This window comes from Mirounga angustirostris, unplaced genomic scaffold (genome assembly GCF_029215605.1).
Source record: "Mirounga angustirostris isolate CCGP_5_RB_7025 unplaced genomic scaffold, mMirAng1.0.hap1 SCAF_7, whole genome shotgun sequence".
Classification (NCBI taxonomy): domain Eukaryota; kingdom Metazoa; phylum Chordata; class Mammalia; order Carnivora; family Phocidae; genus Mirounga; species Mirounga angustirostris.
In genome coordinates, this window is record NW_026991715.1 from 74,503,028 (window position 1) to 74,530,272 (window position 27,245).

Below are 27,245 nucleotides of genomic sequence, written 5' to 3' on the forward strand. Positions count from 1 at the left end.
GTTTCCTGAGGCATGAACCAAATGAAGATGCCTAGGAAATTGGATATTCAGGCCTGATGCTCAGGAGAGAAATACAGGATCTAAGAGTTTGCAATGTGAGAATCATCAATGTGTATGCAATTGTAGAAGCCATGAGAGTAGATAAAAGGGCTCCAAGAGGAACAGTATACAGCATGAGAAGAGAAAAGATCTAGGGTGGAACCCCAAGAAACAGCATGTAAAAGAGTGGCAAAACAAGGGAACCCCAAAGTGACCGCAGTGAAGTAGGAAAAAAATAAGGAGAGTGCTTTGTAATAGAAGAAAAAAAGATGGCATTTCAGAAAGAGGAAACACATCTGTAAGGCCTTGAGAAAGGCTTTCAGATTGGACAGTATGGAGGCTGTTGATGACCTTGAAAACAGCAGCTTGACTGGAGCAGAAAGGGTGAAAACTAGATTGTAGTGAGGTGAGAAATGAATAGAATGTGAGGAAAGAGAGACTCATTTATAAACAACCCTTTGAAGAAGTTTAGCTTAATCATTAGAATTAATTATAGATTTATCAAAGTTGCTGCTGAAGGTAAAACCAATATAAAGTATTTTTATATAACAATAAATAGGTAGATGAAAAGGAAAAGTCCTTTTATAATAACATCTTAAAATATCAAGTACTTAGGAATAAACAAACAACAACAACAAAAAAACCCCAAACCAAAAAACAAATGTATAACACCTCTATGGAGAAATTATAAAACTTTTATTGAAAAGCATCAAAGAAGATCTATATAAATGGAGATATGTACTATGTTCATAAATCAGAAGACTAAATCCTAAACATAGATTTAATAGAATCTCAATTAAAATCTCAACTGATTTTTTGTGGAATGTGACAGTATGTTTCTTTTTTTTTTAATTTTTTAATTTAAATTCGATTATTTAGCATATACTGTATTATTGGTTTCAGAGGTACAGGCCTGTGATTCATCAGTCATATAATACCCAGTGCTCTTTACATCACATGCCCTCCTTAATGTCCATCACCCAGTTACCCCACCCCTCTACTCCCCTCCCCTCCAGCAACCCTCAGTTTGTTTCCTATGCTTAAGTCTCCTATGGCTTGTCTCCCTCTCTGGTTTCATCTTGTTTTATTTTTTCCTCTCTTCCCCTATGATCCTCTGTTGTGTTTCTTAAATTCCACATATCAGTGAGATCATATAATAATTATCTTTCTCTGACTGACTTCCTTCGCTTCACATAATACCTTCTAGTTCCATCCACATCATTGCAAATGGCAAGGTTTCCTTCTTTTGATGGCTGAGCAATATTCCATATATATATATAATATTCCATATATATACCACATCTTTATCCATTCATCTGTTGATGGACATCTGGACTCTATCCATAATTTGGCTATTGTGGACATTGCTATAAATATTGGGGTGCAGATGCCCCTACATTTGTATCTTTGGGATAAATGCCCAGTAGTGCAATTGCTGGGTCATAGGGTAGCTCTATCTTCAACTTTTTGAGGAACCTCCATATTGTTTTCCAGAGTGGCTGCACCAGCTTGCATTCCCACCAACAGTGTAGGAGGGTTCCCCTTTCTCCTCATCCTCGCCAACATCCATCGTTTCCTGACTTGTTAATTTTAGCCATTGCTGACTGGTGTGAGGCGATATCTCATTGTGGTTTTGATTTGTATTTCCCTGATGCCGAGTGATGTTGAGCACTTTGTCATGTGTCTGTTGGCCATTTGGATGTCTTCTTTGCAGAAATGTCTGTTCATGTCTTCTGCCCATTTCTTAATTGGATTATTTGTTCTTTGGGTGTTGAGTTTGATAAGTTCTTTATCGATTTTGGATACTAGCCCTTTATCTGATATGTCATTTGCAAATATCTTCTCCCATTCTATCAGTTGTCTTTTGGTTTTGTCGACTGTTTCCTTTGCTGTGCAAAAGCTTTTTATCTTGATGAAGTCCCAATAGTTCATTTCTGCCTTTGTTTCCATTGTCTTTGGAGACATGTCTACCAAAAAGTTGCTGCAGCCGAGGACACAGAGGTTGCTGTCTGTGTCTGTGTTCTCTTCTAGAATTTGGATGGATTCCTGTTTCACATTTAGATCTTTTATCCATTTTGAGTCTATTTTTGTGTATCGTGTAAGAAAATGGTCCAGTTTCATTCTTCTCCATGTGGCTGTCCAATTTTCCCAATACCATTTGTTGAAGAGACTGTCTTTTTTCATTGGATGTTCATTCCTGCTTTATCAAAGATTAGTTGACCATAGAGTTGAGGGTCCATTTCTGGGCTCTCTATTCTGTTCCATTCATCTGTGTGTCTGTTTTTGTGCCAGTACCATACTGTCTTGATGATGACAGCTTTGTAATAGAGTTTGAAGTCCGGAATTGTGATGCCACCAGTTTTGGTTTCCTTTTTCAACATTCCTTTGGCTATTCAGGGTCTTTTCTAGTTCCATACAAATTTTAGGATTATTTGGTGGCACCTGAGTGACTCAGTCATTAAGCGTCTGCCTTCAGCTCAGGTCATGATCCCAGGGTGCTGGGATTGAGCCACGCATCGGGCTCCCTGCTCCACAGGAAGCCTGCTTCTCCTTCTTCCACTCCCCCTGCTTGTGTTCCCTCTCACACTGTCAAATAAATAAATAAAAATCTTAAAAAAAAAAACAAATTTTAGGATTATTTGTTCCAGCTCTGTGGGAAAAGTTGATGGTATTTTGATAGGGACTGCATTGAATGTGTAGATTGCTCTAGGTAGCATAGACATTTTAACAATATTCTTCCAATCCAAGAGCATGGAACGAATTCCCCTGGGAAGCCATCTGGCCCTGGCTCTTGTTTGTTGGGAGATTTTTGATTACTGCTTCAATTTCCTTACTGGGTATGGGTTTTGTTCAGGTTTTGTACTTATTTCTGTTTCAGTTTTGGTAGTTCATACATCTCTAGGACTGCATCCATTTCTTCCAGATTGACTAATTTGTTGGCATATTATTGCTCATAATATGTTCTTAAAACTGTTTGTATTTCTTCAGTGTTGGTTGTGATCTCTCCTCTTTCATTCATGATTTTATTTATTTGGGTCCTTTCTCTTTTCTTTTTGATAAGTCTGACCGGGGATTTATTAATCTTATTAATTCTTTCAAAGAACCAGCTCCTGGTTTTGTTGATCTGTTCTACTGTTCTTTTGGTTTCTATTTCATTGATTTCTGCTCTAATCTTTATTATTTCTCTTCTCCTGCTGGGTTTAGGCTTTATTTGCTGTTCTTTCCCCATCTCCTTTAGTTGTAAGGTTAGGTTGTATATTTGGGACCCTTCTTGTTTCTTGAGAAAGGCTTGTATCTATATACTTCCCTCTTAGGACAGCCTTTCCTGCATCCCAAAGATTTTGAACAGTTGAGTTTTCATTTTTGTTTGTTTTCATGAATTTTTAAAGTTCTTCTTTAATTTCCTGGTTGACCCATTCATTCTTTAGTAGGATGCACTTTAGCCTCCATGTATTTGAGTTCTTTCCAAATATCCTCTTGTGATTGAGTTCTAATTTCAAAGCATTGTGGTCCAAAAATATGCAGGGAATGAGCCCAGTCTTTTGGTACCGGTTGAGACCTGATTTGTGACCCAGTATGTGATCTAGTCTAAAGAATGTTTCAAGTGCACCAGAGAAGAATGTGTATTCTGTTGTTTAGGATGCAATGTTCTGGATATATCTGTGAAGTCCTTCTGGTCCAGTGTGTCATTCAAAGCCCTTATTTCCTTGTTGATCTTCTGCTGAGATGATCTGTCCATTGCAGTGAGGGAGGTATTAAAGTCCCCTACTATGACTGTATTATTACGGATGTGTTTATTTGATTTTGTTATTAATTGACTTATATATTTGGATGCTCCCATGTTAGGGGCATAAATATTTATAATTATTAGATCTTCTTGTTGGATAGACCCTTTAAGTATGATATAGTGTCCTTCCTCATCTCTTATTACAGTCTTTGGTTTAAAATCTAATTTGTCTATAAAAGGATTGCCATCCCAGCTTTTTTTGACGTCCATTAGCATGATAAATTGTTTTCCACTCCTTCACGTTAGATTTGGAGATGTCTTTGGTCTAAAATGTGTCTTTTGCAGACAGTATATCAATGGATCTTGCTTTTTTATCCGATCTAATACCCTGTATCTTTCAATTGGGGCATTTAGCCCATTTACATTCAGAGTAACCATTGAAAGATACGAATTTAGTGTCATTGTATTACCTGTAAGGTCACTGTTTCTGTATATTGTCTGTGTTCCTTTCTGGTCTATGTTACTTTTGGGCTCTCTCTTTGCTTAGAGGATCACTTTTAATATTTTTTGTAGGGCTGGCTTGGTGATCACAAATTCTTTAAGTTTCTGTTTGTCCTGGAAGATTTTTATCTCTCCTTCTATTTTGAATGACATCCTAGCTGGATAAAGTATTCTTGGCTGCATATTTTTCTCATTTAGCATCCTGTGACAGTATGTTTCTAAAATTTACATAGGATTGTAAAGAGCCAAGGACAGGCAAGAGACACTTGAAGAAGTAGAATTGAGTAGAAGTAGTTATCCTAACACCATAATATTTTTTTTTCTAACACCATAATATTTAAGACAGCATGATATTGGCAAGATAGCCAAATAAACCAATGGAAAAGCACAGACCCATGCATTTATGGATACTTACTATATGAAATAGGTAGCACCACAGAGTAGTGGGGAAAGAACACTCTTTTAAATAAATGATGTTTGAACAGTTGGATATCCATATGGAGAAAAGTAAAATTGCATCATATAGAAGTCATTTCTAGATATATTAAAGCCTACATGTGAAAGGCAAAATATAAAACTTACAAAAATAATATAGAAAAAAATTATGATTTCAGGTTAGAGAGGAATTTCTTAAACAAGACAGAAAAAGTTCTAACTATAAAGGAAATTGGACATCATGAAATTAAAGGACTTCAGAAAGACAAAGAAAAAGATAAGCCACAGGATGGGCAGACATATTTGTGAGATAGCCAACAAATGACTATAATCTAGCATAAAGAAATAATTTATTCAGATCAAGGGGAAAAGGCTACTCAATGTAAAAATGGACAAAAAGCTTCAAAAGATACCTATAAAAGAAGAAATCCAAATGCACAATAAAATCAATCTTATTATTTGTTAGAGAAATGGAAATTAAAATCACAGTGACTTACTTCCCACCAGAAGTGACAAAAATTAAAAGGTATGAAAATAACAAGATGGTTACTTTACTGACAATATAGAGTAACAGAATCACTCATATACTATGTGTGTATATAAATTGGAGTCACCACTTTGAAAAATTGGCATTATCTCATAAATATGTGCATATTTTATTATGTATAATCCCAGTCCCATGTATATACTGTAAAGAAAATTGTATACATAGGTACATGTAAAGAATATTCATAACAATATTATTTATGATAGCTCCAAACTGGAAACAACACATATATTCATCAACCCTAGAATGGATATATAAATAATGGTACTCTCACGTATCCAAATTCTATACAGCACTGAAAATGAATAAACTGTTGCTACATGGGTGAAACTTCTGTAAATACCACCAAACAAAGGAAGCATGACACAATGGAGCCCACACACCATGACTTTACTTACATCAAGTTCTAAAACAGGCAACTCTGTTTTCTAGGATTGCATACTTGGGTAGGTGTATTGATATTCGCAAGCTAGGTAATTGAAAATTTTTTAATAAAAGGTACGGGCAAGGTTTGGGAAAAGCTATAAGGAATGTAAGGAATGGTACAGCGTCCTAGTGCTGATAACAGCAGGAGCCATAACTATTCTTAAGTCAGAAGGGTAAGCAGAGGGAACCCAGAGGGCGAGAGTTGTGTGAAGAGTTAAGTCTTTTAGAAATAATGGCCTTTGGTTGTTGTGATGGTTAATTTTGTATATCAACTTGACTGGGCCATGGTGCCCACGTATTTGTCAAACTTATTCTGGATTTCTGTGAAGGTATATGAAATTAACATCTATTTAATTTTTTTTTTTATTTGAGTAGAATGGGCACACAATGTTAAGCTAGTTTCAGGTGTACAGCATAGTGATTCAACTTCTCTATATGTTATGTTATGCTCATCACAAATGTAGTTACCATCTGTCACCATACACCATACAACTGTGCCTTTTGTTCCTGTGACTTATTCATTCTAGATTAACAATTAAATCAGTGGATTTTGAATAAAGCAGATTACCCTCCATAATGTGGGTGGGCCTCACCCAATCAATTGAAGGCCTAATAGAACAGACTGACCTCCCGCAAGCAAGAAGGAATTCTGCCAGCAGACAGTCTTTGGACTTGAATTGTAATTCTTCCCCACATCTCCAGCCTGCTGCCTACCATGCAGATTTTGGACTTACCAAACCTCCACAATCACATGAGCCAATTCTTTAAAATAAATCTCTGTCTCTCCTTCTCTCTCATATATATGTATGACATATATATCAGTGCAGTATGTATAACAGTATTATATTTATAAACACATGTGCATGTGCACACACACACATACCCTGTTGATTATGTTTCTCTGCCTACCCTGATGAATACAGTCAGTAATAAAACCAACCTGGCTAGCCCTTGGGGAGACTCTCTAGGGGAAGAGGCAGGGGAGGAAAATATTCTGTTTTATTCCACTCCCTCTGATCTTCCTGTTGATAAATGCAAGTGGAAGCCAGAGGCCAAAGGAACCTGTTGATATAGTTCATACAAGCTAGCTTCCCAGTATATAGAGCAGGGTGGAGAAGAGAGAAGAGTGGGCCTGGGTAGGCAAAGAAAGAATTAAACTTTATAAAGAAAATCTGGGAAATTATTACCATAAAATTCAGAATGGTGGTTCCCTAGCAGGGTGAGAAAGTAACTATCTAGAAGGGACACAAGTGTTGGGGTATTTCCTTATCTGAATGATGGTTAAATGGGTGTTTGTTTTATAATTATTCATTAAACCATGCATTTGTGTTTTCTGCTTTTTGTATATTTCATAATTTAAAAGTTTGAAGAAGAAAACAATACTGAACAGTAAGAACTTGTATAATACTTGAGTTTTAAAATTCTTAACAATTTTCCAGGTGAGCAAGTTTGTAGCACTTAAAATAGTCTGTTTAAAACAATAGAAATTTGTTATATACAAGCATACAAGTCCTGACAAGTGAAATAATTAAATAACTCAGAACTAAAAGATATTTTCTTTTAAAAAAAAAAAGTTGCTTTGAGCCAAATGGGGAAGAAAAATATTAGCTAGAGACTTGGACATGTTTAAATACTGACAGTAATGAATAGTAAAGAGGTAAATGTTGAAGCCACCAGAGAAGAAAGGGGAAACAGATGGAGTGCAGTTCCTCCAGTGTCGAAAGGGGAAGCACACACAGCACTACCAGAGGGATTAGCCTTCAATAAGATGAGGGATATTTATTGCACTGTGACTGAAGGAAAAAGAGAAAGATGTATGTGGCTGCATATAAATTTGCCAGCTTAGTAGTGGGAAGCTGAGGGGAGTTCCCCATCTGATGCTTCTTTCTTCTCTGGGACAGAAAGCATGAGGGAAGAGAAGGAGGGGAAGAGATATCAAATCTGAGACTGAAGACAGGGAGAAAGCTTGAACTACTTTGGAGAACAAGAACAACAACCAGGTTTGCCAAGAAGTACCAAATACCCAGTTGAAGTTGGAGACCATGAATTTATAGCACCATCAATCTGTATGGTGACTTATACAGCATTATTTAGCAACCCATATATGGGTATAGAAAAATCAGACACCTGGATTGATCCAGGGTTGGGGTTTTGGACTGAAGGACAATAGAACAAGGAATGTGAGGCTAAGGACAAAGAAGCACCATGGGCTCTCAAATGGATAGGACAGGAAATGAAGACAGAAGAGGGCTAGCAGAGAGGGAGAACAAAGAAAGGTCAAGGGTTTGGATGTTATATGAGAGCATGGGTAGGGAGTAACTGAATGATGGAAATGGAAGGATGGAAGGTTGTATGACCAGGCTGTAGAATATCTGAATGGGAAATAGTTGTAGGTAGCAATAATAACTAAAGACTGGCCATGGGAAAGGAGGGATAAAGTGGAGTGGAGGTGAAGGTCATCAAAGATGAAGAGGCTAAAAAGTTGAAAGAGTAGTTCATGTGGACACTGATATCATGGAGGATCATAGACATATTTGAAATAGAAAGAAAAATAGTACACATTGCATGAAGTGGGGGTGGGGTTGACTGGGAGGTTGCTAAATGACAGCACAAGGACAGGTAGAAGGAAGTACAGTAAATGGCTCTTTGGGTCAGAAGAACAGCTCTTCAGGAAGATAGAGGAATAATGGTCTAGTTCTCCCCTCTACCCCAATTGGAATTCCAGAAGGTAAACTAGAAAAGTTTTGCCGGAAAAAAATGCATAGGCAAACCTAGATGACCAGGATAAGTTATAGTTGGGCCTGTAATAAGGATATCAGGGAATGGGGCATTTTAGGTTAAATTGTCTATAAAGCCTTCAAGAATTCACTCTAGAAATGCGCTGATTTTGAGTAGTGGGTGGTATTGGTATCCCAGATTGCCAAGGTGGGCTCTGGGAGATTCCAAGTTTTTAGGTCACTCCCTGATCTGAGAATCTAGTAGTAAAGAACACATGTGCATTAAACACAAATGTCTGCATACTAGTTCAGTAGGTTATCAGATTCTTTTGAAGCTCTAGGCTAAGGACCATATTTAGAAGATGGCTTTGTAAATATAGCTATTGGATGATCTTTGTGGCTAATTCCATCATGTAGATAGATATTAGTATCTCCTAAGGCCAAACTTGCCAATCAGAAGAGAAAACTTTAGAAAACTGATCAAGTTATAAATTGGCACAAATTTCCAGTTTTCTCTGAAAAATAATGCCCCCTTAACAATTCAATGCTGGCATAACTCCAATTAAAATGTTTGTTTATATATACAAAACATCCTTGGGATCAAAATGACCTGTACCTTAAGTACTTAATAAATGTTTGCTGAGCTGAAAGGATAAAAGCAGACTTTCCATGTAGACTTTCCTGCAGGAAAAAGAAGGTGTTGGCTACATATCATAGGTTTCTAGGCCCTTTGATAGTTATCCTTCTCATTATAAATGATCAAATTGGTGTTCTAGTTTATACACTGGCCTCTTGTGCATTGAGTTAGCACAAACCTCATCCCTTGAGTATGATCAACTCTGGGAACCCTGACAAAATTAAGTTTCTGGACTTGCAAAACTGAGGAATGAGCCCTGGAAAATGTGACTTGACTGAGGCAATATCATCCTGAGGCCAGCCTGCCTGGCCCAGCTGGCCTCTCCCTATAACACTTCTAACTTGGTTGTTTAGAAAAGCAACTCTATTGAAATCACTTTTACCTCCAGCAATAAAAATCCTTGAGACCACGATGGAGTTGTTAGCAAAACATCATGGTAATCTCAGTTAATGCAAGAGGACTAAGTAATGTATTAGAAATCATAGTTAATAAAATACAGTGGCTGAAAATGTCTCCTAATTCTAGAGTCTAGCACCGGGGAGTTATTAACAGTGTATATAATTTGTGACTGTTCATGGGTAGTGACCTAGTAACAGACTGTTCCATTTTAAGGCTACAGCTTGTGAGTTCTAAAATGCTCGTAACAAAACAAAGCAGACTCTGCTCTTTCGACTGGTTTGTTTTGTTTGTATTATACTTCATTGCTTCTTGTGTTATGCCAGAGTTGCACATTTCTGAGTGTCTCATTCTTCTTGTTCATAGAATCATAAACTTTTCCCACTACTCTGAAGAGTGGGACATAATGACTGGCAAAAACAGGATTTTTTCCAACATGGCAACCATTCCAATAACAATTACTGATTATTCTTTTGTTTCTGTTCACCTATAAAAAGATAACTAACTAACCAGTTCAACAAAATGTCATTTCTTGCTAGATTTCACTAGAAGAAAGGAGTTTCTTGCCCTTCAGAATTTCATAAATTCTCCTAATGATTTGCCAATTCAGTATTTGGAAAAAAAAAAGTCACAGTATAAACATGCACATCCTTTAATTTTACCTGCTGGTAAGTAATTTAATCCTTATTTTTATATTAAATCAGCAAGGATACACTATGGCTTAAAGCAAAACTGGAGAATTTAAACAAAGCCCTGGGCTTGTAGTGGGGAAGGATGGGAGTTTACGGATAGGATGTTGGGGGATGGTTGTTTAGGTTCCTCTCTTTTGGGGGATATTTCAGTGGAAACTTTGAGAAGCTCTGCTTGCCACTGGGATTACTCTGGAATCATCTTTGCTTTGTTTCTCCTACTTATCACTTCTCTGAGAAAGGTCTAGATACTTTTGAATAAAAATACTGAATTTTTAAAAAAATTTTATTTTATTATGTTAATCAACATAATCATTTATTTATAATGTTAGTCACCATACATTACATCATGTAGTGTTCCATGATTTCATTTTTTGCGTATAACACCCAGTGCTCCATTCAATACGTGCCCTCTTTAATACCGATCACCAGGCTAACCCAAACCCCCACCTCCCTCCCCTCTGGAACCCTCAGTTTGTTTCTCAGAGTCCATAGTCTGTCATGGTTCCTCTCCCCCTCCGATTCCCCCCCCCTTCATTTTTCCCTTCCTACTATCTTTTTTTTTTTAACATATAATGTATTATTTGTTTCAGAGGTACAAGTCTGTGATTAATCAGTCTTACACAATTCACAGTGCTCACCATAGCACATACCCTCCCCGAAATCTATCACCCAGCCACCCCATCCCTCCCACCCCCCCACCACTCCAGCAACCTTCAGTTTGTTTCCTGAGATTAAGAATTTCTCATATCAGTGAGATCATATGATACGTCTTTCTCTGATTGACTTATTTCGCTTAGCATAATACCCTCTAGTTCCATCCACATCGTTACAAATGGCAAGGTTTCATTTTTTGACAGCTGCATAATATTCCATTGTATATATATACCACCTCTTCTTTATCCATTCATCTGTTGATGGACATTTTGCCTCTTCCCATAGTTTGGCTATTGTGGACATCGCAGCTATAAACATTGGGGTGCATGTACCCTTTCAGATCCCTACTTTTGTATCTTTGGGGTAAATACCCAGTAGTGCAATTCCTGGGTGATATGGTAGCTCTATCTTCAACTTTTTGAGGAACCTCCATACTGTTTTCCAGAGTGGTTGCACCAGCTTGCATTCCCACCAACAGTGTAAGAGGGTTCCCCTTTCTCCTCATCCTTGCCAACATCTGTCATTTCCTGACTTGTTAATTTTAGCCATTCTGACTGGTATGAGGTGGTATCTCATTGAGGTTTTGATTTGTATTTCCCTGATGCCAAGTGATGTTGAGCACTTTGTCATGTGTCTGTTGGCCATTTGGATGTCTTCTTTGCAGAAATGTCTGTTCATGTCTTCTGCCCATTTCTTAATTGGATTATTTGTTCTTTGGGTGTTGAGTTTGATAAGTTCTTTATGGATTTTGGATACTAGCCCTTTATCTGATATGTTATCTGCAAATATCTTCTCCCATTCTATCAGTTGTCTTTTGGTTTTGTTGACTGTTTCCTTTGCTGTGCAAAAGCTTTTTATCTTTTTTTTTTTAAAGATTTTTATTTATTTATTTGAGAGAGCGAGAATGAGAGAGAGCACATGAGAGGGGGAGGGTCAGAGGGAGAAGCAGACTCCCCGCCGAGCAGGGAGCCCGATGCGGGACTCGATCCCGGGACTCCAGGATCATGACCTGAGCCGAAGGCAGTTGTTTAACCAACTGAGCCACCCAGGCGCCCCAAAAGCTTTTTATCTTGATGAAGTCCCAATAGTTCATTTTTGCCCTTGCTTCCCTTGCTTTTGGAGATGTGTCTCACAAGAAGTTGCTGTGGCTGAGGTCGAAGAGGTTGTTGCTGTGTTCTCCTCTAGGATTTTGATGGACTCTTGTCTCACATTTAGGTCTTTCATCCATTTTGAGTCTATTTTTGTGTGTGGTATAAGGAAATGGTCCAGTTTCATTCTTCTGCATGTGGCTGTCCAATTTTCCCAACACCATTTGTTGGAGAGACTGTTTTTTTTTTTCCATGGGATATTCTTTCCTGCTCTGTCAAAGATTAGTTGACCATAGAGTTGAGTGTCCATTTCTGGGCTCTCTATTCTGTTCCATTGGTCTATGTGTCCGTTTTTGTGCCAGTACCATACTGTCTTGATGATCACAGCTTTGTAATTAGGCTTAAAGTCCAGAATTGTGATGCCACCAGGTTTGGTTTTCTTTTTCAACATTCCTCTGGCTATTCAGGGTCTTTTCTGGTTCCATACAAATTTTAGGATTATTTGTTCCATTTCTTTGAAAAAAGTTGATGGTATTTTGATAGGGATTGCATTGAATGTGTAGATTACTCTAGGTAGCATTGACATCTTCACAATATGTGTTCTTCCAATCCATGAGTGTGGAACGTTTTTCCATTTCTTTGTGTCTTCCTCAATTTCTTTCATGAGTATTTTATAGTTTTCTGAGTACAGATTCTTTGCCTCTTTGGTTAGATTTATTCCTAGGTATCTCATTGTTTTGGGTGCAATTGTAAATGGGATTGACTCCTTAATTTCTCTTTCTTCTGTCTTGTTGTTGGTGTATAGAAATGCAACTGATTTCTGTGTATTGATTTTATATCCTGCCACTTTACTGAATTCCTGTATGAGTTCTAGCAGTTTTGGGGTGGAGTCTTGGGTTTTCCTCACAAAGTATCATATCATCTGCAGAGTGAGAGTTTGACTTCTTCTTTGCCAATTCAGATGCCTTTTATTTCTTTTTGTGGTCTGATTCCTGTGGCTAGGACTTCTAACACCATGTTGAATACCAGTGGTGATAGTGGACATCCCTGCCGTGTTCCTGACTTAGGGGGAAAGCTTTCCATTTTTCCCCATTGAGAATGATATTTGCTCTGGGTTTTTCATAGCTGGCTTTTATGATATTGAGGTATGTACCCTCTATCCCTATACTCTGAAGAGTTTTAATCAAGAAAGGATGCTGTACTTTGTCAAATGCTTTTTCTGCATCTATTGAGAGGATCATATGGTTCTTGTTCTTTCTTCTATTAATGTATTGTATCATATTGATTGATTTGTGGATGTTGAACCAACCTTGCAGCCCAGGAATAAATCCCATTTGGTCGTGGTGAATAATCCTTTTAATGTACTGTTGGATCCCATTGGCTAGTATTTTGGTGAGAATTTTTGCATCCATGTTCATCAGGGATATTGGTCTGTAATTCTTCTTTGTGATTTTGGGATCAAGGTAATGCTGGCCTCATAGAAAGAGTTTGGAAGTTTTCCTTCCATTTCTATTTTTTGGAACAGTTTCAGAAGAATAGGTATTAATTCTTGTTAAATGTTTGGTAGAATTCCCCTGGGAGCCATCTGGCCCTGGGCTCTTGTTTGTTGGGAGATTTTTGATGACTGCTTCAATTTCCTTAGTGGTTATAGGTCTGTTCAGGTTTTCTATTTCTTCCAGGTTCAGTTTTGGTAGTTTATACATCTCTAGGAATGCATCCATTTCTTCCAGATTATCTAATTTGCTGGCATATAGTTGCTCATGATATGTTCTTATAATTGTATTTCTTTGGTGTTGGCTGGGATCTCTCCTCTTTCATTCATGATTTTAATTATCTGGGTCATTTCTCTTTTCTTTTTGATAAGTCTGGCCAGGGGTTTATCAATCTTGTTAATTCTTTCAAAGAACCAGCTCCTAGTTTCGTTGATCTCTTCTACTGTTTTTTGGTTTCTGTTTCATTGATTTCTGCTCTCATCTTTATTATTTCTCTTCTCCTGCTGGGTTTAGGCTTTATTTGCTGTTCTTTCTCCAGCTCCTTTAGGTGTAGAGTTAGGTTGTGTACTTGAGACCTTTCTTGTTTCTTGAGAAAGGCTTGTATTGCTATATACTTTCCTCTTAGGACTGCCTTTGCTGCATCCCAAAGATTTTGAACAGTTGTGTTTTCATTTTCATTGGTTTCCATGTATTTTTTTAATTCTTCTTTAATTTCCTGGTTGACCCATTCATTCTTCAGTAGGATGCTCTTTAGCCTCCATGTATTTGAGTTCTTTCTGACTTTCCTCTTGTGATTGAGTTCTAGTTTCAAAGCATTGTGGTCTGAAAATAGGCAGGGAATGATCCCAATCTTTTGGTACCGGTTGAGACCTGATTTATGACCTAGGATGTGATCTATTTTGGAGAATGTTCCATGGGCACTAGAGAAGAATGTGTATTCCGTTGCTTTGGGGTGGAATATTCTGAATATGTCTGTGAAGTCCATTTGGTCCAGTGTGTCATTTAAAGTCTTTATTTCCTTATTGATCTTTTGCTTAGACGATCTATCCATTTCAGTGAGGGGGATGTTAAAGTCCCCCACTATTATTGTATTGTTGTCGATGTGTTTCTTTGCTTTTGTTATTAATTGCCTTATATAATTGGCTGCTCCCATGTTAGGGGCATAGATATTTACAATTGTTAGATCTTCTTGTTGGATAGATCCTTTAAGTAGGATATAGTGTCCTTCCTCATCTCTTATTACAGTCTTTGGTTTAAAATCTAATTTGCCTGATATAAGGATTGCCACCCCAGCTTTCTTTTGGTGTCCATTAGCATGGTAAATGGTTTTCCACCCCCTCACTTTCAATCTGGGGGTGTCTTTGGTTCTAAAATGAGTCTCTTGCAGACAGCATATTGATGGGTCTTGTTTTTTAATCCAGTCTGTTAGCCTGTGTCTTTTGATTGGGGCATTTAGCCCATTTACATTCAGGGTAACTATTGAAAGATAGGAATTTAGTGCCATTGTATTGCCTGTAAGGTGACTGTTACCGTATATTGTCTGTGTTCCTTTCTGGTCTGTGTTACTTTTAGGCTCTCTTTTTGCTTAGAGGACCCCTTTCAATATTTTTTGTAGGGCTGGTTTGGTGTTCACAAATTTTTTTAGTTTTTGTTTGTCCTGGAAGCTTTTTATCTCTCCTTCTATTTTCAATGACAATCTAGCTGGATATAGTATTCTTGGCTGCATATTTTTCTCATTTAGTGCTCTGAATATATCATGCCAGTCCTCTGGCCTGCCAGGTCTCTACCATTATAGGTTACAGATCTCTTGTCCCGAGCTGCTTTCAGGATTTTCTCTTTGTCTCTGAGACTTGTAAGTTTTACTATTAGATGTCAGGGTGTTGACCTATTTTTATTGATTTTGAGGGGGGTTCTCTGTGCCTCCTGGATTTTGATGCCTGTTTCCTTCCCCAAATTAGGGAAGTTCTCTGCTATAATTTGCTCCAATATACCTTCCTCCCCCCTCTCTCTTTCTTCTTCTTCTGGGATCACAGTTATTCTAATATTGTTTTGTCTTACAGTATCACTTATCTCTCAAATTCTACCCTCATGATCCAGTAGTTGTTTATCTCTCTTTTTATCAGTTTCTTTATTTTCCATCATTTGGTCTTCTATATCACTAATTCTCTCTTCTGCCTCATTTATCCTAGCAGTTAGAGCCTCCATTTTTTATTGCACCTCATTAATAGCCTTTTTGATTTCAACTTGGTTAGATTTTAGTTCTTTTATTTCTCCAGAAAGGGTTTCTCTAGTATCTTCCATGCTTTTTTCAAGCCCATCTTTAAAATCGTCATTCTGAACTCTAGTTCCAACATCTTACTAATGTCTGTATTGATTGGGTCTCTGGTAGTTGGTACTGCCTCTCGTTCCTTTTTTTTTTTTAAGATTTTATTTATTTTTCTGACAGAGAGAGACACAGTGAGAGAGGGAACACAAACAGGGGGAGTGGGAGAGGGAGAAGCAGGCTTCCCCTTGAGCAGGGAGCCCAATGTGGGGCTCGATCCCAGGACCCTGGGATCATGACCTGAGCTGAAGGCAGACACTTAAGGACTGAGGCACCCAGGCGCCCCTCTTGTTCTTTTTTTTGAGGTGATTTTTTCTGTCTTGTCATTTTGTCCAGAGGACAATAGATGAATGAGAGAACAAAATACTAACAGGGTAACAATGACCCCAGAAAAATATACACTAAACAAATCAGAAGAGACCTGAAACTGGGGGAAAAGAAAGGGAAAGAAATAAAAAAGAAAAAAAAAATTAAAAAAATAAAAAGAATATGATCAAACATGATCAGGCTGGTGCCTAGATCAGTTCCACACACTAGACTTTGGGCGTATTTTGGTCTGTTAGAAGTGCCTTCCCAAATTTTAAAGAAAGAAAATCTTATATATGTACAAAAATAAGGGCAAGTACAATGAAGGGATGGAATATGACTGTAAAGATGAAAATTATAGAAGATTTTATAAAAGGAATTGATAAGAACTTGGTTGAGGGACCCCTGGGTGGCTCAGTCGGTTAAACGTCTGCCTTCAGCTCAGGTCATGATCCCAGGGTCCTGGGATGGAGTCCCACATCGGGCTCCCTGCTCAGCGGGAGGCCTGCTTCTCCCTCTGCCTGCCGCTCCCCCGCTTGTGCTCTCACACTCTCTCTCTCTCTCTCTGGCAAATAAATAAATACAATCTTAAAAAAAAAAAAAGTTGGTTGAAAAGAAAGAAGAGGAATTAAAAAAAAAAAGGGGAGAGAATGTGATCAGGAAGGAGAGTAGAACAAAGCCATACACTAGAGATTTAGGGTATATTTTGGTCTGTTAGAAGAAACTGTATCCCAAAATTTTAAAGAGAGAACAACTTATATATTTATACGAGAAATAAGGTTAAGTACTACGAAGGGATAGAATATGACTCTAAAAGTGAAAAATAAAAAAGATTTTTAAAAAAGGGATTGATAAGATGTTGGTTGAGAAAGGGAAAAAGAAAAATTCAAAAAAAGAAAAAGTTAAAAAAAAATTAACTTTGAAAAACTAAAGAATCATGGGGGAAAAGCCATGAATTCTATGTGCAGTATTCCCCTAGCGCTGGAGTTCTGCTGTTCTCATTGGTCGGTAAACTTGGTCTTGGCTGGCTGTTCTTGCTGATCTTCTGGGGGAGGGGCCTATTGCTGTGGTTTCCAAATGTCTTTGCTGGAGGTGGAATTGCCCCACCCTTGCTGGGTCTGGGCTAAGTAATCTGCTCCGATTTGCTCTTGAGAGCTTTTGTTCCCTGCAAGCTTTCTGTACAGCTTTGGAGGCCGAGAGTGAAATGGTGGCCTCCCAATCTCCACCCTGGAGGAGCCAAGAACTCGGGGCTCCACTCCTCAGTGCGCCCCCAGAAAAACCAGTCAGTCACTCCCGTCTCCCCGGTCTCCGGCCACACTCCGCGCTCACCCAGCCTGTGACGGATCGTTTCTGTCTCTGGCACCCGACCCTGTGTGGAGTCTCCAAACCCAGCAGATCCTTGTGGTGCGCTCCACGCCACTCCTCCTGGGGGAGGAAGGGGAGTGTCCCCGGATCTGGCACTTGTTGTGTCCCTGCTGGAGGAACAGTGGCCCAACTGTGCCGCGGATCAGTTTATGGCAACCCCGAGCTGAGAGCCCACTCCTGGGCTCCGTCTCTGCAGCCGGCTTCCCCGCTCCGATACCGAGTCTGCCGCACTCAGGCACCCCCAGTCTTTCTGTGACCCCGAGGGTCCTGAGACCACACTGTCCCAAAGAGGGTTCCACCCCCTGCTTAGCCACTGGAGCGACGTCCCTCAGCGGAGCCGACTTCTAAAAGTTCCGATTTTGTGCTCTGCTGCTCTATCACTTGCCACAAGCAGCCGACGGAGGCCCCCTCCCCCGTCGTCTGTCTTCCCGAATGTCGCCTTGGGTTTACTTCTCTGCACGTCCTACCTTCCAGAAAGTGGTCGCTTTTCTGTTCAGAGAGTTGTTGCTATTCTTTTCTCAATCTCCTGTTGAGTTCGTAGGTGTTCAGAATGGTTTGATCCCTATCTAGCTGAATTCCTGGGACCAGATGAAATTTAGATCTCCTACTCCCCCGCCATCTTGCCCCTCCCCCCTCAGAAAAATACTGAATTTTTTTTAATGTAGATTGAATTGCCCTTGTCCCACTCTGGTCCTATAACTGGAAGGAGCTTGTAACACTAGAACGTCTTGAGGAGGAACATTGGACATGCCCCTTTATTAGCAGAAATAGTATCGGCCCTGTAGGAGTGGGGGCAGTAAATGGTTGGGAAGGGGGTTTGGATCTGGCTACAGTGGGGAAAAAAACTGGTAGTATAACTGGAAAGATGATAATAACTATACAAGTCTAGATATTTCAATTTGAAGATGAGAAGAGAGAGTATCAATCAAAAATAATACTGAAGTCCCATATTAAGATTTAAAACATTGAATGGGCTCTAAAGTATGGAGATGACTGTCAGTAAAAATATGCCCAGGGGATCTCTGGAGAAAGTGAGAATCAAGACAAAAGAAGAGAAAAAAAATGTCCTTAAGCTGAAAAATTTAAAGCCTCACTAGGTGATTTTAGGATGCCAAAAGGACTATTCACCAAGGATACAACCTGTTAACTTAATATTTAATGGAATAAGCTGGGCTTTTCTTAGAAAAAAAAGCATCTAAGAAAATTTCAATTGTTGTTCACTGTAAAATAGTCTTTAACTGCAGACAGGATTATAGACTTGGGAGTGAAAAGTAAAAAGCAAGGTGAGAAACATAAGGATCAGAAGTATTGCATGAGAGCAGGAGTCAGGTGAATTGGTTTGTCCAAACTGTTGAATGAAAAAGGAGAACATTTCAAAGCAGGCTTGTGAAATGGCCAGTTGGGATAATGCCCAATGGATGGTCAGAGCATGGATGCATCGCAGAGAAAGAGTAAGAAATGGGGAAGACTTAAGAGCAATTTACCATTGTAAATGGCATAACTTTTAGTACAGTTAACCCTAGAGCCAGATTATAGTAATATTGAAAAAATCTATTTTTTTAATGTATTAGAGATCTTCAAAAAGGTCTATCAGCAAAGTGTTACAACATTTAAATCTAATATTCTATATTCTGTATGGCTACCAATGGAAATATTCACAAATATTATGCATAAATAAATGATACCATCAATAAATGCTTGATAATGATACTTGTATATGTATTTTTCAAGGAGTGAATGACAAAGCAGGCATATTAAAGGCTGAACAACTAGATTTCTTTGAAGTTCAATCCTTTGAAAAATGCTGGTAGAAATAAGCAGTTCTGGTTCAAAGGAACATATGCTCTGGTATTTTTAAGTAACATTTTAACTGGAAAACAGAACGGTTGTTTGAAAAACACAGTTGGGCACAATGATGGAGGTGGGTGGATAGTATCTATTCAAACAAACATTTGAACATTTTAGACCTTTTTTGAAAGAGTTTAGGGTAGTTAGATTTGGCATATAAGTATCATTCTGATTTTCACCTTGGCTTCTCCAAACAGAATTGACAATATAGCAGCCTTGCAGTTTAGAAGAAATCCACCAGAAGAAATCTGTCAGCTACTTCTCTAGGAATAATTACATAAGTAATAAAATGAATAAAGTCAACTTTTCTTATGACTGTATCGTTACTGACCCTGGTATATGACTTTGCTTTCGTTACTCTTTGTGAAGTACATGCAAGCTCTTGTTGTTAAAAAAAAAAAAAATGCTAATCTTGAATTTTATGATTTTTGTGTAAATTTGCAAGCTTTATCTCTCCCTAGATAAGTTAATACAATACAAATACATTTTTCACCAGGCTGATTTCTAGGCCGGTAGGTCTGTAGTTTATCAGTGTTGCCTTCTCCTATCTCCTCTTTGCTTCCTCTCTTGCAGCCTCCCTCCAGCAGCTAGCCCTGATGCCTTATTCTGCATCCTGGCAGTGCAGGACTCTGCTACCATGTTTCCCTAAGCTTGTTCTCTAGAGCACAGCCCAAGCTGTCAGATCCATAGTCTCTAAACTGGTTTAGACTGAGTACCCTAAAAGAAAGAATTTTGAGCACACCCTCAATATCTTCATAAATTACATGCATATACTCATTAAGAATACAATATAACATACTGAAACAGAAAGATTTCAATAGATGAGATAAAGATGAAGTAAATAATATTTTAAATAAATGTAAACTGTATTAATAATAGTACAAAATACATTTTCTCTAAAATGTTACTGTTTATAAAGCTTTTTAGAGAGAACAATAATTAAATGTGTCTCAGTATTATTTAAATCTTGGTTTAATATTTTGTGAAACAGCAACACAGATGTCTGCTTTTTTTTTTTTTTTAAAGATTTATTTATTTATTTGAGAGAGAGGAGAGCACACAAGCAAGCTGGAGAAGCGGCAGAGGGAGAGGGAGAGAGAGAATCCTGAAGCAGACTTTGTGCTAAGCAGGGAGCCCACCGTGGGGCTGATCCCAGGATCCTGAGGTCATGACCTGAGCCAAAACCAAGAATTGGACGCTTAACTGACTGAGCCACCCAGGCGCCCCCAGATGTCTACTTTTACATTCAGTTTATTTAGAGGTTCTCTGAAAAGAGCTCACAAAGATATACGGATTTAAATGGAAGAACTGTTTCTTAGATGGGTTACTAAATCACAATACTTATTTTTCAGTACCACTTGCTATGTAAAGGTTTTGGTTAATATCTAATGAATACATTTCCAATTTGCCTGTTATTCATTTGTTTCTACACTCTAATGAGAAGGTGTTGTAAATGTTTATATTTTTAACAAATGGCTTCAAATGGCATGGAAATTTTATTTGAAAAATGTTTAACTGGGTTTAAAAAATCCTATGAGATACGAGTTTTTATAGGTTACATGCAGTGTTTTTCATCACAAAAATTACATAAGGAAATATTTTCAAACATCAACATAGCATGCTAGGTGAGGGCATAGACTCAAGCCAGTCTACTAAGTTGGAATCCCAACTCCCCTACTCATTGTTTATGTAGCCGTGGGCAAGTTACTTAGTCTGTTGTGCCTCAGTTTTCTGTCCTGTGAATTAGAATGGTAATAGAACCTACTCATCAAGGCCATTATGAAAATTAAATAACTCAATAAAGTACTTAATATAATATCTGACATATAGCAAGTATACTTAAATATGTAAAGGATTAAGGCGAGAATTCTGATGCCCTGCTGTTAGAAGAGTGTAAACATTAAAATTACTTTTAATGTCAGTTGGGTATTACCTACCAAAGTTGGACATACACATACCCTGTGACCTAGCATACCGACAAATATATTTAACAAGAGTGGTCCTCGAGGCTTTGTTTGTAATAGGAAAAAATACAAATAACCCACATGTTCATCTACAATGGGATGGATAAGTAAATGGCTTTGTATATATCGACTGGATGCTATTCAGCAATACAAACGAACGAGAAGAATAAACCACAGCTACATTCACATGAATGAATTTGACAAATGATGAACATAAGAACAAAGATATAAAAATGTATATATAGTGTGATGGCACTTTAAAAAGTTCAAAAAGAAGCAAAACAAATAGAATGCACAGATAGTAAAATTATATAGAAAATAAATAATCATCACAAAAGTCAGGCTCATAATTCTCTCTTAAAAAAAGAAGAGGACTGTAACTGAGGAGGGGCACCAGGGGTGTGCACGTGTGTGCGCGTGTGTGTGTGCGTGTGAGCACGTGTGCCTGCACCCTGCATGAATGCTGATGGTACCTTGTTTTCTGATTTGGGAGCTGTTTAGGAATGTTTACTTTACAATTATTAACTTATGATAAGTTTTATGCACTTTTCTGTGTATATGTGTTATATTTCACAATGAAGAAATTTTTAAAAACTCTACACAAGTCTTGTTTGCACAAAATTAACTGCATTGTTAACATCTTATAGTACTATGTATTCTGGCCCCAACTTCTTTGCTGGAATAACTGTCTGTAAGATGTACCATGAATGAGTTTCACGTGGTTGTGCTCACTGTAACCTTAGCTTGGAATCCTCCCTTTTATTTTTTCTTTAATAAAAAGTTTTTGTTAAAACAACTAACCAGTCAGTGATTACACTTACACAAGTTTTGCATAAAGCATAGTTTTTATTTTTAAAAATTCAGGTATTACTTAAAATACCATTTAAAGAAGTAGCAGAGAAAGATTATCTTCTCTACTATAGCTTTCCTTTAGTGGCTTACAAAAAAATGTCATTTTAAAATGTATTTCATTATTGAAACACAGTCTAGTAAATACCACATTGAAACAGAATCTACCATAACAGAATCTATCTACCATAATATGAGACATATTAAAAACATCTGTGCTTTCAGTTTAACTTTATGGTAAACTTCCCACATTGTGTAACTTGTTCCAATACTCGTGTCTTGGGGTCTTTAGCGGTGTTTTATGTGCATATTCTCAAGGTATTCACTGTCAGAGGAATGCAGTTGTTTTTTTCCATTTGTGTTCCATGTATAATTTTAGACATTTTCATCTTGGCAAGAAGAAAACTGTTTTCCCAATCGTATGCTGCTTTTTGACTTTCAGTGTTAAGAAAGCTCAAAGAGGCTTTTTAGCATTTGTAATATATGAATTTTCTTTAAAGTATTGGCTTAAATAGTACATTACTAAATATGCTGGAGATATCGTGGAGTTTTGCCTTCATGCTGGGATACCTAGTTTAAAATGGTTAGCTAATTGTAATCAGTTCAGAATATCATCATCTATTAACTCTGATACACACTTGGGTAAAGTCAGTAAAAGTAGGTGTAAATTCATATTTAAAACAATGTTCTTTCTAGTTTCAATGATTATGGCCACCTTGTCAGATCTGATTAGTCATTAGTTTTTTACTTTGCAATGTAGATTCCAAAGGGCATCAGAAATGTCAGCTCAGCCAATTGTGTTTGCCTGTTCTTGCATTATGAACACTATCTCCATTGGTCCATGCTGTAACAATTAGTTTACTTAAATATCATACATAAATCCACTTAGTTAGATATAGAAATTGCACCATGTGGCAATATGTTGAAAGCGAACAAAGGAGAGAGCCCTCCCTTCCTCTATTATGTGCTGCTGTGCTCCCTCCCTCCCCAGAGCACCCCAGGTGCTTGCCCACTTATGGATCAAGTGGGGTGCTGGTGCCAGTCCTCACATTCAATATGCGTAAAGCTTAATTTCTTCCCCTCTTTTTTGGTAAAAAATGTATGTGTTTGTACAGAGAAATTCAAATACTTTATTCTAAAATTTCAGGGGTCACTTTCTGTATCCCATTTTGGAGACCTTTGCTCTAGATAAGTGTTTTAAAATTTTTTTTTTTAATGTTAGAAATCCCCTCTTTTTTACTGAAAATAAACTTGAAACTAATATATTTTTTAAAAATTAGATGACAATAACACTGGTCTGATTGAGATGGGAGAAGGTGGTGCTCAGATCTCTCTAGGCATCCATCTTTCTCCCCAACCGCCTCAGGTGCAAAACTAGTTTCCTTGAAACACAGTTGGAAAAATCTTATGCCAACCTTAATTCTCCAGATCTACCCTGAGTAACACTTGCTTCCTCTCTAGTCATTAAGAAATCAGCATATTTTTAAAAGGCTGGTATATTAATCATGATCTGGGGATCAGTAATAACTCATTGAGTTACCTCATACATATCTGATACGCATATGTGGCTACATTTTATCTGGGGACGAGAACATCTATTAGAATGAATATAAAATAGTGGCATTTCAGCTGTGAAAATAGGAAAACTATTGTTTGGGCTAGAGGAACTTGCTTTTGTTTTCCCCAGTGACCTTGAGATTGGAGGACATAATGATAATTGAATTTGTTATACCCTGGTAAAAGTAAATTTCTTATTAAATGCTACTGAGGGAAACCACAAATATATAAACCAAATAAACATTGTAAATAAAAGGAAAATAATTATAAAAAAAGTAGTCTTAAGATAATTCTGAAAAGAATCTTTAAGATATCAGGAAATGGACCATCTGTGATCTATGGTCCAAGATCACAGGTGGAATAGCCAAGATCAGTAACACTAGCTACTGTAATAATTGACCACAAAATGTCTAGCTTAACTCAATAAGGGTCCATTTCCTCACTCATGTCCCAGTACAATGCACGCTGTGAGGCAGCTCTGCTATAACCAGTCCTTCAGGGACCCAGGCCTCCTTGATGTGGCAGACCAACAATTTCAAAACATGGCTGCAACATTGACCTGGCTTCATACAATCACGAGAAAGAGGGATAAAAGAGAGTGGAGAAAGCATACTTTTCTTAACTGCTCAGCAGGGAATATATTCTACTGCTAAAAACTAATCATATGGGTCTATCCAAAAACTTTGGGAAATGTAGTTTAGCTATGGGTCCTGGAAGAGAAGGTGGGTTTGGTGAGCATCTCGCTGAGCTCCATCATATATACAGAGGAATTCCTAATCTATAATTGAGTATCATCAGGTCTGATTTTGGAAATCTCTTGGGAAGTCAGTCTCTTTTTTGCTTGTTGTAATAAGGAGGCATCTGCACTCTAGCACGAATTTCAGCTCTTGCCTTTCCCTGAACAAGCCATGATCTTCCATGTCTCTATACCTTTACATGTGATTTGCATATGATGTCTGTCCATTCTTTCTAAAACTCTTTCCCTTTCCTTCTCCCTCCTCTTCTTCCATATCTAACAATTCCTCCTCATCCTTTAAGACCCAAGACAATGTTCACTTCCTCTATGAACTTCTCTCTGATGACACACAGGCACAGATCTCTTCTTAATGTTCACTTTTATCCTTGTACTTTGTACCTACCTCTGTTACTGAATGTGTGAGCCTGTATTATAATTATTTAAGGAACCAGTATGTTTTCAAAGGATTGGGTGATTAATATTTACAATATAGTGACCATTAATTATAGACTAAGTTTCTCAAGGGTAACACTTGAGTCTTATATATCTTAGTGTCTCCCATGCCTGTCGAGCACAGGCCTGGCTCACTTACTCAATAACAGAGGAGAAAAAAATGAATGCTGTCTCTCTTCCTGCCAGTTCCCAATTCCCATCCCCCTTTTTCATATTGTGGCAAAAACATATAAAATGTATCATCTTCACCATTTTTAAGTGTACATTACAGTAGTGTTAACTATATGTATCTTGTTTCAATAGATTTCTAGAACAACTTTATCTTGCAAAACTGAAACTCTACCCATTGAACAACTCTCCATTTCTTCCTACCCCCAGTCCCTGGTAACCACCATTCTTTCTAAGAGTTTGATTAGCTTAAATACCTGATGTAAGTGGAATAATGCAGTATTTGTCTTTTCGTGACTGACTTATTTCACTTAGCATAATGCCCCAAGATTCATTCATGTTGTAACAGATGACAGGATTTCCTTCCTTTTCAAGTCCAAATGTTTCATTGTAGGTACATACCACATTTTCTTTATCCATTAATTATTAGTGTCTTTGTTTTTGACCTGTGGTTACTAGAGGGCACTGACAAGAAAATATATTTTCTATTGACCCAAGAGAAAAGGTGATCCTAAACTCTTAAATATTTCAGGATGGCTTATGTTCTAGAGACTAAAAGAGAAATTATACTTAGTGCAAGAGAAACTAGATTTTTTAAAAAAAAATCAGTGACCACAGAATGAATGCCTCTTGTCACACCCTATGAGCATGCGAAACTGTATTATACTGCTTCCAACTGAGCAGCAAGGGCCCATAATAAAAAGCTGTTCACATTCCAAAGGCCTCTTACCCTAGTCTTCTCACTGCCCTACTCAGTACCTCAGTACCTCTTCAGTACCTCATGCCCTCAAAACAGCTCTTTTGAGAAAAGAAATTTTAAAGTAGGGCAAAATAAATAAGGAAAGGGATAAATAAGAACGCTTTCAACACAGAGCACTTGTGAGAATTTTTATGTTTATGGAGAAGCTGAGTCCCACAGTAACCTCTGGCCCTTCTTGGTGTTAGTGGATTCCAGTGTTCATTTGCATTAAGGTAGTCTGAGGCCCGAGACCTTCATCACCTTTACCTCAGTGCGTTTTCATGAAAGAATCTGAAGTATCCTTGCATTAGCATGATCGTGATTATTTCAGTTGGTCTAAGGAGCTATTATTAAATATGTAGCCATTATGTGTACTGAAAATCTCCAAGTAAACTAGCATCTAGCTTGTAAACACGTTGAACACCTCACACGCAACTTCTTTTTACAACCATGACAATAAGAACCCCAGCACTTAAAAAAAACCCTGCAGTTTTTGGTAAAATATGCCAAATATAGCTTGAAATAGTAAATAATCCCTCAAAAGCGATATTAGCAAATTAATTGGTGTGTGAACAAAGAACCCTTTCTGCACCAGCATGAATGTTGCCTTTATTTTTTTTCTCACAAGCATGATTTTAGAAAACAGCTGTAGTGCATGTTGACAAATGACAAAGCGGCAGACGTGGTAAAACACTTTCCGTCAAGGCCAAGGGGGGAAAAAAATTGGGCTGCCGGAGCGGCCCACGGGCCTGAATGCCTAGCTTCCCTAACGTCCTTTTTCCCCAGTCTTTAGGGAGCGGGGGCCTCACCGCCCCACCCCCCTTTCCCTGGCTCTGGTTACAGCCTTTCGAGTTGAACAAACTTGCTGTAGGCGGATTGGCGATCAGGAGCTCTCAGGCTTGGGCGCTGCATTTATTAATTTATATTCCGCGAGGCCCTGCGCGGCTGCTCCTTTGTATTTGGCCGCCGCCGCCAGGCCCGGGGGCCCCAGCGGGGAGCGCGCCCCCGGCGTCCGCTCGACCCCCAAGGCCAGCACGTGCTGCGCCCGCCCGCCAGGCCCGCCAAGGGGGCGGAGGCCCCGGCTTTTCTCCTAAGCCACTCTCGGCCAGAAGGAGGAGCAGCAGCAGCAGGAGGCGACAGCTGCCCTGCCCAGGGAGCGCGGCAGAGAGGGGGCTGCAGCGCCCGGGCGCCTGGCCACTCTTGGCGGCGGCGGCGGCGGCCGGGGAGGCGGGGAGCGGCGGGCCGCTCGGGATGTTCCCGGGCACTTCCTGACTGGTTGGCAGCGCGCACACGGCCCGACTCGCACGTCCCCGGCCCCCTTGTCGCTCGCTCGCTCGCTCGCTCGCGCGGGCCCGCTCTGCGTCGGCCGCGCCGCGGTGGAGGCGCGCGAGGGGGACGCGGCCGGGGATGAGCTGATTGCGGGTAAATACGCCGCCGCCTGGCCCCGAGAGGCCGCGAGGAGCCGCTTTTCTCCGAGTCGCCGCCCTGCCCTTGGATTTGAGATCATGTACGTACACGTCGCGGTCCTGCCATTGTCTCTACCCCGGCGCGTGTCGTGCGCCCCAGCGCGAGGGGCTCTTGCTCA

At 38.8% G+C, this 27,245-nt stretch overlaps 2 protein-coding genes and 1 long non-coding RNA gene across 11 annotated transcripts in view; 2 read left to right on the forward strand and 1 right to left on the reverse strand.

Moving 5' to 3' along the window:
* Positions 1 to 21,966, forward strand: part of LOC123860198 (uncharacterized) — a 32,046-nt gene extending 10,080 nt beyond the window's left edge. Inside the window, exons 3-4 of one of the 2 annotated variants that reach the window (XR_006794674.3) lie at positions 9,965 to 10,093; positions 20,221 to 21,966. This is a non-coding gene — a long non-coding RNA (uncharacterized LOC123860198). The remainder of the gene's footprint in view (positions 1 to 9,964; positions 10,094 to 20,220) is intronic. The other variant, XR_010413164.1, reaches the window with a different exon arrangement.
* The window catches only part of SPATA9 (spermatogenesis associated 9), a 76,483-nt gene that overhangs the window by 48,914 nt on the left and 324 nt on the right, over positions 1 to 27,245 (reverse strand). The gene's annotated exons all lie outside the window — the stretch shown is intronic.
* Positions 26,679 to 27,245, forward strand: part of RHOBTB3 (Rho related BTB domain containing 3) — a 123,231-nt gene continuing 122,664 nt past the window's right edge. For 2 of the 6 annotated variants that reach the window (XM_064596399.1, XM_064596402.1), the window contains exon 1: positions 26,679 to 27,167. In XM_064596399.1, coding sequence (XP_064452469.1) covers positions 27,166 to 27,167 — 2 coding nt within the window. In that variant the 5' untranslated portion in view covers positions 26,679 to 27,165. The remainder of the gene's footprint in view (positions 27,168 to 27,245) is intronic. The other 4 variants (XM_064596398.1, XM_064596401.1, XM_064596400.1 and 1 more) reach the window with 4 other exon arrangements.